We start from the raw sequence: 12714 nt of genomic DNA, 5'->3' as shown, positions 1-12714 counted from the left end.
TTATTAACTCAAAGATTGTGACGATTTCCAACTTCCTGGCCACACTGAAGGTACTACGCTCCACTTAAGGTACGTATCTTATGGAAAGTGAACAGGTATGAATTTTTAATATTGCCTTTTCTAGCAAAGTTTTAAAATTTGGAATCACAACTGAAAGAACCAGTTTTTCTCTCTGCAATAATAGCTACTGAAGGAGTAAAGTTAGAATACATTATCAAAGGCTTTGCCGGAAACTTAGTACAGGGGTATCCAACAATATTAGAAAGAAAAAGCTCACCATAATTAATGAACTCTAATTTATTAATCTTCACATAATGTGAAGATTAAAAGAGAAAACTACAAAATTAATGCTACCAATCACCTCTATATTAAAATTTTAGTAGCACATTTTCCCTATGTATTTTACTTTTTTGGCTGTCTATTGTGTGTAATAGTTAATAAAATTCTTTAGAACCACATCACCCCAAATCGATATTGTAGATTTATGTATTATAAGCAATTATGCTTACAGATTTAAAGCACAGTTGCTATTTTTAGCTATAGTTCCTAGATTTTTTTCCCCAAGGACTTTTCCCATTTTGATCAATGCTCCGAATAGGGAAATTTGGAATTTTAGCATTGCACCTGAGAAATACTCAAGAGATTCTGAATACCAATAAAAAAGCTTGCTGCAAATGGAGTAAAGGCAAATCAATGTTCACACTTAGTGTCTTTTACACACCTACAATGAGAGTGAGGGCAAACTACTGGCATGAGAACACTGGTTGGGGAACAAGGGTCCTAAAACTCTGAAAATCCAGTTTCCCTAGGGTCAAAATAAGCAGGGCGTGCAATTGTATGGGGAATATAACCAAAATGAAAATGCATACATTGTGCAAAAATGAACAATGATGTAAGAATTATATAAAATAAAATATTAAAAAAATTTTTTTAAAGGACAGTTTTATTAGGAAAAAGAGAAAGGAAAACAAGAGGTATCTGCATATACACAGGTGGGCAGAAAGCAGCTGCTGCTTTTGAAAGGAAAAAAGTTTATTAAAAAAGACACAGACAGTCAGTCTTGGGACACGAACTGCTGAAACTCCAGTTTCACCTGAGCTTTTGACAGTGCTGGAAACAGTAACTTTCAGATCTCTTTGGAAGTTCACTTGTTTCTCTCTTGGAAAGGCGATACTTTTAATTTTTCTCTTCTGATTAGGAATGATTACTGTAAAAAATTCATTTCCTCTTTGAAGGCGAGATCTTCTCTTAGGCTATTTGCTGCCAAGTTTTAATGCTAAATGGTATTCTCCCCCAGATTAAACCACAGGAAGTACAGCGTGTGTTGCATAACTTAAGAGGTGCAATGGAGAAGAAGCACAAATCAAGTCTTCCTTCTGCCTACATTCGTCATTCACACTGTTCTTCTTTACAGAGATATCCAGAGCTTTCCCCGCCTTTGTCCCTCCAGAGACACTCAAGACCAAATGGTGCTTTTGATTCTGTGATTCTAAGTATCTTGGCCATTGATGGAAAATCCCACCCCATCACATCCCTGCCTTTCTCCTCATGATTTCCACTCTACCATGTCTTTCTACATATATTTATTGGCATGAACATTTTATTGTTATAAAAAAACTATGAATATTAATTTAAAAAGAGTGAAACTGTAGCCATATGAACTATATATGAATATATATGTGTAAAATTCTAAAAAAAATCTAAAAACTGTATAGTATGCTAGATTACAAAGACATAATGACTAGTGAAAAATAAGTTTTGATACTATATTAAGTCCCTTATTCTTATTTTCAAAGGTTTATATTTGTTCAAAATGTTGGCCTAACACAATCAAAAATCACATCAATAAAACAAAAATTTTAAAATTGGATAAATGATCACTGATCTAAGTAACATAGCTGACAAAATGAACAAATCTCTAAAAGTCTCGCTCCTTCTGGTCTGGATGAGACCTTATTATATTATCCGAAATGGATTGGTGATTAGCACTTAGTTCTGACATGCCATATTATAGAAACAAGTAATAATTAGAACCGCAGTTCACCATATATCACATCTCTGATTTCCCTCTCTCTGCATCTTTGCAACTCCAAAAGAGTCAGGCACTCAAGTGTTTTAAATTAGCTGTAACACAGTAATTATGCTGAGATAAGGCCAATTACCTTATTCCATAATCATCTTTCAAGTTTGAACAGAATGTGATATGACTATCACTTAATATAGCACAAGTTCCAGATAAGTATGCCATCATAAACATTTACAAGTTGTAGTTAGTTCCTCTTCACTCTTTCCATTTAGCTCTGGTCTTTTAAGCCAAATGAAACCAGAGCTTCCTGAGGACAACTGCTTCCCACAGTTAACAATAAATAATGGAACCACATCCAGGAACCACTCACCAGGCACTCTAATAACCGAGCAGGGCGGGCAATGACAATTAGAATTTTTCGAACTAGTTGTTTAATAAATGCCAACTCCCCACTTTCCGAACGATCATGAGCCTATGAAAGAGAAATGAAAAGAATGATGATACCAAGTTGCTCTATTAAGGAGAAAAGAAAATCAGCAAAGCATGCTAATTAGATAACTGCAAATATTTCAAAATTAAGTAATTTAGAAAATGCTTTTAAAATATTGATAAGCACATTTTCTGTACATAAATGGACACTATTAAAATCTAGATCTACAAAATGACTATTAGCTAAATTTTAATTGCAAAACTTTGATATATTCTCTGTGTAAAAATCAAATGTTAGAGCTCTTAATGTGAACCATGAATGAAGGAGACACTGAAAGTTTATCACACATTAAATACATAGTACAAGTAGGAGTGGGCAACTGACGAGGAATCTAGCTTTCTGGATGTAACATCTTCAGTGTATAAAATAGCTAATGCAGTGACTGTTCTTGTCTTCCTGGAACTCCTGGGCATCCATAGTCATAAAATTATTATATATATATATATATAGTACCAATAGCATAAATTAGTAGTTCACATCATTAGGACCTGTGCAGTGCTTATTTCAAATGTTAGGTGGATAATGTTTACACTTGGGCATATGTGTGTATATATATGTATATGTATATGAATTCAGTATTACATGTTAAATAAATAGCTAGGTACTCAACTCAGTAAGATTTAATGGACTCAAAATCTTTAAAGTTCATTTTACATGTTGCCTACATGTAAAATACAACTATAAAAACATCGAGAGAATGAAGCTCACTTTGTTATAGACATTTCAGTTTTAAATGATATTTTCTTGAGGAAATGAGGCTACTCTGTATGAAAGCAGACATAAACCAAAAGTTTTAGAAGTTTAAACTATGGTGTTCACTTTCAGGCTTTCTTAATTAAAATTTTATGATTTAATTTCCAAGATTACATTAAAAAAACATATCAAGGCAATGCTGGTACAATATAAATTCACAGACATAGTAATTAATAAACATTTAAAATCATTCTTGAAGGTGCTTTATCCTGACAAGAAGCAGTGTCTCCATGAAAAAAAAATTGGCAGTATAAAAAATGACTAGTAGTCATATGTTCATTGGATTTAAGCCATCAGATCAAAGACAACATTCCAAAGTAAGGTACAAGCAGATGTGGGTGAAGACAAAAGATACTTTGCTAATATTTCATAGGGAAAATGATGATTGGTGAGTAATTATGGAACAGAATATGTTCAAAGAAAACCAACTAGTAAATGGGTAATTATAGGTCCCAGTAAGTAGTAAGACTACTAGAATTACATAAAGTAAATATTAAAAGTGTCCTAAGGGCCTCCCTGGCGGCGCAGGTGGTTAAGCACAGTGCTGTGAAGCTGTCCACAGCCTCTGCAACGTGGATTTGATCCCAGCCGGCCAGGAAGAGACCCACATGCCGCGGCAGACCTCTCCTGTCTCACCCGCTGCTCCCCTTAGCAGTGTATTTCAGTCAGTCTGCCTGTTCTGTTCCCTGATCTGTCTCTGGTGAATCCTCTCATCTTCCTACACATCTTGCCTATGCCCTGGTTCTTGTATTTAAAAAAAAAAAAAAAAAAAAAAAAGCTGTGCTAAAATTTTCTTTTCAATTTTTGCTTTGCAACAAAATAGATTTGGAAACTATAATGAATGCCAAGAAATATGTTCTTACATGTTCTTTATAGTTTATCCTTAATTGCAACTAAACAGAAAATCTTAAAACCAAAAAACACCTAGTTTTTACTGACAATTTTTTGCTGGATCCTGAAATTTTCTTACTACCATAAGAGTATAAGTTCAAGAATAGGAATAACCTCTAAAAGCCTGACATGTTTTAGTGATCTCCTCAAAAGGAAATAAGAACTCTGTATCTTAAATACTTTAAAAATAGATTACATAAATCCTCTTTCAAAAATTGTAAAAAGTAAGCAATTCATTCCCACTTCTTACATTTAGGAATTATCAGCCACAACCAATGCCAAAATGCACCATGAGCATATTATCTCAGATTATACTGTATCTTCTAACATTATTGGGGGCAGGGAGACTGTTAAAACAGAACCAAACACAACCATGTACTTAGCAAGAGAAAAGATTCTCCTGGTGACCAGCAGCAAATTCCAACACTGATGGATACCGTGTTTGTTATTTTCAATGTTTGACTATAAAAATCACAGAGACCCAGATTTGAGAATAGGTTATAGCTTTCCTAGGTATTTATTTTCTTTGGCTAAATACACCTTAGTGAAAAAAAAAGAAAGAAAGGAGACATAAAAGCATTCATTGGAATTGACCTAGGCCTCTGGACTTTAAAAAGTTAAATCAAGCTGCTCAAATCTCAGGGGGAGCTTGCCTGGGTATGCAAAAGACTGACAATGGGAAAAGGGGCTGGGAGGCAGGAGGCAGCAGGCACACAATGTCACAGCTGGGGACAGACAACAATTGCATCATAGGGAAAACAAAGCAAGTTCCCACAATTCCATTCTACCTAAAAGGGGCAAGTTCCCCTGTGGCCATTTAGCTCCAAACTCTGAAAGGACATTGTAAATGTGATTCTGAAGATAGTGTTAATTTTCACAAAAGGACTGATGAAAATGTTTATCTGTGCAGAAAAGCAACATCCTTATTCACATCCAACAATGCTTTTTAGGCTCCAAGTATATGTGCCTTTTTGCTACAGAGAAATTTCTTTAAAAATCAACTTTCTCATCTATTACATGACCTATTCAGATGATCTTTGAAACCCCAAGACTTTTTAATTGCCACCCAGCAATCTGCCAAGTCTACCACATAGAAAACAAAATTAAGTGGAGGATTTCAAAGTAAATAGATTGGATACCCACTTTATCGTTTTTTTTAGTGAATGCCTGTGAAGGACTGAAAAATGCAGAACTGAAATGCTAATTATGGTAATATCCTGGGGAAGAAACATGGAATTAGGAAGGATAACTCACAGAGGCTGACTACAGAGTCCCTCTCTCATCTGCCTCTTCTGTTTAAAATTTAACAAATATAATTTTCAAGTTATATTCATAAAACATAACATGCAAGGTGTTTTCAGCAATTTCTGGAAGCTGACATGATTAAAAGGAAAGAGATTATCTGATGATAAGTCCTAACAGATGAAATATTTTTGCAAGCATATGCATGCCTTTTCTTTCTCTCTTCTTCACCTGCTTCCTCCTCCCCATAGTTACCGAGAAACAAATAAAATACCAGTAACAGTGTTAGGCCCCAGGGAGTCAGAGATGGTCTGGATATCATCTTTGTCCTCCAAAGAGCCCACTGTAGGCTGGTGAAGTGAGACTCCAGAACTGATCACTACAAAGTACTGTGGTTAAATAAATACACTGAGATGCAGGGCTCATCCATGGGCCATGTTATGGTCTTATTTGTAGACAGAATGGAGTCCCTGAAGCATGTTAGATAGATGTTCTTGCAGCTGCATGGTCTATGAATTTGAGGGGTGAGTACTAAAGAGAAGCAAACCAATAAGGATGAGGGCTAAGCTAGGTAGTGGGCACAGACTCAAGGGGAAGAGTCAGAGAAAAAAAGTAAACTGTGAGAGTCCAGTGGTTGCTGGGTAGTAGAGAAGAAGGGACCTAGTACAACGCAGTGTTCTTTTAGGTACCAAGATGGAGGCCAAAAACATGGGAGGGCAGGTTTGGTCAGTAAATGCCAAGATTAGTTTGGCTAGGCTAGGTCTGCTGGTTCAGTGGGATGTCCAGGTAAAAAGATATTCCCTATGCAGGCCAGAAACAGGAATCTGAAATCTGAGAGAGAGGCTGGTCTGAGATATTAGACAGGTCTTTCTTCCAACACAGCCAACCAGATCATGAGGAATGAGAGATAGGAAATGGGAGAAACTTTTCAGATCCTGGAAAACTTTTAGGACAGGAGCCCTTGGAAGATGAAGAGAAGAAACAAGAGAGTGTCAAGAATAAGACATTATCTTTAGAAGGGGAAAGAGTGGACGAAAGGGAGAAAAAAGTGGGACTCGCATTGGATGCAATAACATCCCAGTAAATAGGCCAACTCCAGCAGAATGTCCGTGAGTTTAGCGAGACACTGATGAGTTTAGCGAGAAGGGGTTGGAAGTCGTTCACTGAAAAATTATTTACTGAGTCCTTCCCTGTGCACACACCATCCTAGGCAAACAGAACGGACACTATCACTGCCCACACAGACACTGTGCTATGGAGAGAGCCACTCTAAGTGTGGCCTGAAGATTAGTGCCAGTCTAGGAGCTGCTACTGTGTGTGATGACCCACGGTACACAACTATTGTAAGCATTTAGCAACTCTTATGGCAATTTTACATGATCCTTTCTATAAATTAATTTTCACTTTAATTTATCAGAGAATTGGTCCATGACAAATTAGAAATTAACAACAAAAGCCCCCCCAAAATGTGTTCCTCCCTGAAGAGAGTGAGAAACAGTGTCTTATTGCCTGCAAAAGGTTGAAATGTGAAGAATGGGGACAGGGTATAAAAAATTCTGCTGGGAATTTCAGATAGGAAAGGGGAGAAAAATAGTGGCTGTGAGTCTTCTCATCTCATTAGAAATAAATTCAGTTAGCAGCAAGGACAGATGGATTTCCAGAAAACGAGGATGCTGATATTTTCCTTCAATACCATGCAATTATTTACATATTCATGTTTAGAGAAACCACCTAGTATTATGTTTACATGAGAATAATTTATGCCCTACTAGATACAGAAATACAATATATCCAAATATATGGGCTGAATAGGTTTTATTTGTAGGCTGTGGCTGATCAATTTCAATCAGAATAGCAATATTACGCACTAATTCCATTCTACCATACACATTCCCTCCCGTCCTGAGTGTTATCAGGAGTGAGGCATGCAAACGTTAGGGCTAGCCAGGTCCTGTGTTTATCTGTCATTTTGGAAATTGGATATTTTGTTAGAAGAAGAAATGACACTAATGAAAATATAAGTTGCCAACACCACATGCAGGTTAATTAATAGGACACAGGGCCTGGATGAAGCCAGCAATTTTCCATTCAGCTTTTCCAGATATTAGAAGTAGATAGCATCATCAAATAATGCATATACACTCAGGCAATTTATAACTTTATGGTTGGGGGTAGGGAAAATCACTGCTCAAAATCCTTCACAATCCACTTATCCCAGAGTCATAGATTGTTGGGTCCCAAGGTTCCTGTAAAGGTTATTACATTAACTTTCTATTACTATAAATGATGACTAGAATCAATTTATAGCAAGTAGCAATCAGTTTTTCTTTTTCTTTGCTCCCCTGGAATGTGAACTACATCATATGGTTAAAGTATATAAGCAAATACTCTTGCAAAATTTTTCTTTTTTTCAAGGGAAAAGCAAAACAAATCAGAAAACTTCATATGGTATATGGTTCATACCTCCTGTAGCAATTTATCTAATTTGTGCTGTAATTCAAGGAAGTATCGGGAGGTGATGAGACCCTGGTGGGATTTATCCAAGCAATCTCGAGCCAGTTCAATAATCTGATGGTGAGTGAAACTAAGCACTCCATCTGCCAGGGGAAGAACGTGGTCAGGAGAGTAGCTGGTGATAATTTCCTTTAGACGTTCTTCCATCTGAGCGGTAGCCTATTTAGAAAAGACACACACACACACACACAGATGTAATACATGGAAACATGCAGGTGAACAATTCAATCATCACATTTATCTAGTATTTTCAGGACTTCATACGTTATTAAATAGAATTCTAGAAATCAAATTTAAAGAAATCTTGTCTCTATATGAACTTTAGAGGGGCACGTACATCATTGTATCTATCAATCTATCGACAGTTATGCATAAATACATATAAAAAATCCACAGACTGTACACGAGGAGTGAACCCTAATGAAAACTGTAAACTCTGGGTGATATGATGTGTTGATATAGGTACATTAGTTGCAACAGATGTACCACTTGGGTGTGAGATATTGATGGGAGGGGCCTGTACATGCATGAAGTCAGGGGGGGGATGGGAATTCTCTACTTTTTGTTCCATTTTGCAGTGAACCTAAAACTGCCCTAAAAAATAAAGCTTATTTAAAAAGAAAAAGATACCTCACCATGTGGAAGAAAAATGTGAGGTATATATGGGAAACTGAGTATCCCAAGGTGATAATTACTTTTTCTCTATGTCCTATCAAATGTAAAATAGTCTATGTGAACTTCTGCAAATTACTCAAATAGTATCTGTGAATTGTTATGCTTTCATTTCAGATCTTGGGGCTCTTTCAGTTAGATTGTCAAAAATAACAAATAGTTATGTTTTTACCTACTCAAAAATCAGAACTGTCACTAGAATTCCATAGGGTGTGCCAAGAGCTTGTTTTTCTACTAGATTTTAACACACCGGGAACAAACATCTTAAACCATCTTTATCCTTTTCTCAAGAAGCTCTATCATTGCAAAAGGCGAAAAGGAGTCCCTGGGTAAAATAAATCTAAAACTTCCTTTCAACTTGCATTTCGTTCTTTGTGATCCCCTATGGCTTAATCAATATTTCTTGCTTACATTAATGTTCATAAGCAGGGAGATGCTCTCTGTCTCCTGCTACCCTCTAAATTCCTGGCCAGCATTAACTTCATAGAATCAGGATCTTTTTCCCTGGTGAACAAGTGACATGTGATAAATAGCTAAAAAGACTTTAATCAATGACATCAATGTTGGGTTCATTACAAATAATAAGTACTCTACCCCTGATTTATGAAACCAAAGATTTCCTTTTGTTCTCTTGCCTAGAGCTACAATGTAGTGAGGGAGAAACAGGAACAAAATGGAGCGATTGCCTTCTCCCAAATGTGTAGAAACACTTTGGTGGAAATGATGTGGAAATGAGGTGACAGGGATTATCAGACAGCAGGTCCCTGCAGTCAGAGGGTTGGGCAATAACCCTTCACTAAGTCCTCTTTGGGTCCATTCTAGTGTCTTTTGCCACTCAAAGGGGGAATGCTGCAACTGTACCTCCCCTTCTAAGTTAACAGGGCTAGACATGTAATTGCTAAAGAGACAGAAAGTCACAGAGAAGAAAAATGAGTTAAGAAAAAAAATATTTGCCTAATATACTATCTAGAGGCTTCTGAAGGGAAGAAAAAAAAAAAAAAAAAAGAAAGAAAAGAAAAGGTCTGTGCTTGACAATGCAAAGCAAGCCCAGCACAGGGTCTAAGGCCTCTCAAAGCCCACCACCACGCAGCGCCTCTGGGCCAACCAGGTGTGTGGCACCTCCAGCAGGATTCACTCTAGAGCCAGTTCAGCACACAGAGACTGCAGCTAGTTCTCAGCAGCTTTTAAAAATGTTCAGTGATTTCATCTTTCTAAGGAGCTAGGGTGCTGTGTTATGCAAGTCATTACTGAGCTGGACCATTACTTCCCATAACAAAACCACCTTCTAGACGCTAAACCTATGTTGCCTGTTCGTTTGGATGCTAGGCCTCTTCGATTTAATTCATTACCTTTGGGAACCTTTCTTTGTAGACATGGTTCATCATAATTATTTCATGGTCACAGCAGGCGGGAGAACGTCCAGGGCTGCAAGCAAAGCAAATTACCCTTTTAAACTTGCCACAGCATGAAATGAAAATAAGCTTTTTATTTATAAACAATTGGTTGCATCAAATGTATTATGAACCTTTGTAAGAAAAGTATATTAGGTAATAAACTACAAAATCAGTCATTAGTACACATGGGCACATACATACCCCCAAGCAGAGACACCATGAATTGGATTCAAAAAGAAAGCTCGGAAACTGGAATGCCATGAAATAATTACAACTACAATATAAGATTAGTTCAGAAAAGGCTCTTAAATGGAGATTACATTCTATAGGTAGCTGGCACTTACATAGTCCTGGAAACCAATTAATGGATTGCAATAGGAAACAAAATACAGTGACTACAAACAGCATCACCCAGGACATGAGAACAGTATAATTTCACACTTTTACCATACACCTGCGCTCTGCCACATACCACAGAAGAGGTTTAAGAGTCTTCTATGGCACAGGTGTCACCATTGAAATCCATTTTCTAGCCTAGCAAATATTTATTTGGGATGCTGAGGTAAGCGTTACACACAATACGAAGCATTGGCATATAACTACATTTATTTTTCTTTATTTCAGCAGTAGGTTCGGGTTCCTTCCCAGTGGTATACAGCTGGCTAATGTCAGTGGGAAGACTTTAGCTCCTGAGAGCATATGGACTGCACTAGATATCCAAGGAACTCCTTTCACAAAACCAAAAAGGGCACCAGTGTGGTAAAATGATGTGACTTCTAAATGAAGTCATAAAATTGATCTTTTATTCCCGCTCTCAAAATAATCATATACATTCTTTAATTACCCGATATGGCCATATTTACCCTCACCTGTTTATGACCCTCAATAAGAACAGTACAAAGGGAAAACCCTTCTCAGTAAGCTTTGATATTAAATTGAACACCTGACAAGCTATTTTTTAATAAAAACTGACTACACAAAAGTACATCAATTCTGTGCCATCAAAGTTTCATATGGTAGGGCCCAGAACGGGACTGTCCTGATGCCACTGCAAAGAAGGAACTTGGCACCTGCTGCTGGCACTGCACAAGTCTGCCGCTGCCAGCACCTTCAGGGACCGCCCTAGATGCAGAAAATCACCCATGGTCATGTCCTTTCTAGCATGACACATCCAAGGACAGGAGGACATAAAAAGCAAAAATTATTTGGTCCTAAGGGGCACATTATCCTGGCCCCTGGGGTCAGCTATTTCAAAGCTAGATTCCTCTTTCTCACAATCCTGCTTCCCTCCTTCCTTCCACAGCTGTCATTCCCAAAGACACTCCCAGATAAACATTCAGCACTTGAACCTGTCTTAGATTCTGCTTCCTGAAGAACCAAATTGTGGTACATATTATTTTTGGAAATAAAGGTCAAAATAAACTGATCCTACTGACAAATGGATATTTGATGCACATTTGGTGTCCACAAAATTTAAGGGACACAAACTCCTAACAACATTCATAATTCTGGAGACAGTAACACTTATTATGGGAAGAAAGGATGAAAGACTGTAGATATGAATCTACAATGTAGAATTGAAAAAAATGATCCTCCTATTTTTGTTTTATTTCTTTTAGCCAGGCTTTCCCCTCTTAATTTAAGGCTAATAATAGCTTTTGCATCACAGATTGCCTTGAAATTTCAATGGCTGAAGTTTATACAGGTGTCCCCTACATTACTGCTGCTGGAGCAATTAGCAAATGAAAAGAATTTAAAAGAAAAGTAGTGATGTCTTTCAATGGTAATTAACTATATCATTTGTGGGTGGAAAATATCCTTTGATTTACAGTAGCTCAGAGACCAATGAACATACATATGAATTAGAGGAGCAAAAGTTTTCCCTTGCAATGGTTTAAAACAGATAATCCAAGCAAGTAACACTTTTCAATCAGGTGCACACACCTCAGACTTCGGGAACGGGGACGCATTGGTGTGTTTCTGCATCTGTTCTCAGTAGCGATACTTTCTGTGGTACAAAAATGTTTCGATAGGAAGTGTAATTCATCTGGTGTTGGTTGGTATGGTAACTGGTGCAACTTCTCTTGGGATGAACAAGACGACTAGAACAAAACAAAGTGAGGTTATACAATGACCTCAAAAAGAAATTCTTCTAATGAATTTGTGATCAAAGTACTGAACTGGGGTGATGCCACCATTTTATATTGTTTCTTTTCATGTTATAATTACAATAACCAGTGCCTAAATGAATACCTCAATGCTTTCTCTGGGTGTTCAATATACCTTTTATATTTAAATCACCTCATCTTTATAAGACAATCTCCCCAAAGATATCTTCCTCTCTGGAGAAAACCCAGGCTCTGAAAATGACTAGGACCCAGTCAAAACTAAAGCAAGGAAGTGACAATTGAAGTGAGAATTTGGGTGCATTAAAAAACAGGTTAGTTCTCAACTGAATACAGTACCCTCACTTCCACAACTCACAATCAAACACTGTAACTTTTAGGTAACATAAAATGAAAGAGATGTATATGTACATAAATAAGGCAAGGAGATTTCTTTCTACAATTCATGCTGTCTTTGATGATGAAAAAGATACTTTTCTCAAAAATACCATTATTTTAAAAACTGGAATTTTCCCCTTTTCTTCTTTGTGACTGAGATGCTAGCTATCTTTTATTTTTTTTTTTTAAACCAGCTTTAGTGGTGGTAAATTTTATTCCCTCTATATA

At 36.9% G+C, this 12714-nt stretch overlaps 1 protein-coding gene across 1 annotated transcript in view; it reads right to left on the bottom strand.

Moving 5' to 3' along the window:
* Positions 1–12714, bottom strand: part of MAST4 (microtubule associated serine/threonine kinase family member 4) — a 552565-nt gene that overhangs the window by 54001 nt on the left and 485850 nt on the right. The window contains 4 exon segments of the mRNA XM_054688294.1: positions 2397–2498; positions 7866–8075; positions 9938–10013; positions 11927–12084. Coding sequence (XP_054544269.1) covers positions 2397–2498; positions 7866–8075; positions 9938–10013; positions 11927–12084 — 546 coding nt within the window.

The sequence above is a fragment of the Talpa occidentalis genome, unplaced genomic scaffold (assembly GCF_014898055.3).
Source record: "Talpa occidentalis isolate TD23 unplaced genomic scaffold, MPIMG_talOcc4v2.1 talOcc4.6, whole genome shotgun sequence".
NCBI classification, from domain to species: Eukaryota; Metazoa; Chordata; class Mammalia; order Eulipotyphla; family Talpidae; genus Talpa; species Talpa occidentalis.
Note: the sequence above shows the minus strand (reverse complement) of the source record. Positions and strands in the feature narration are given on the sequence as shown.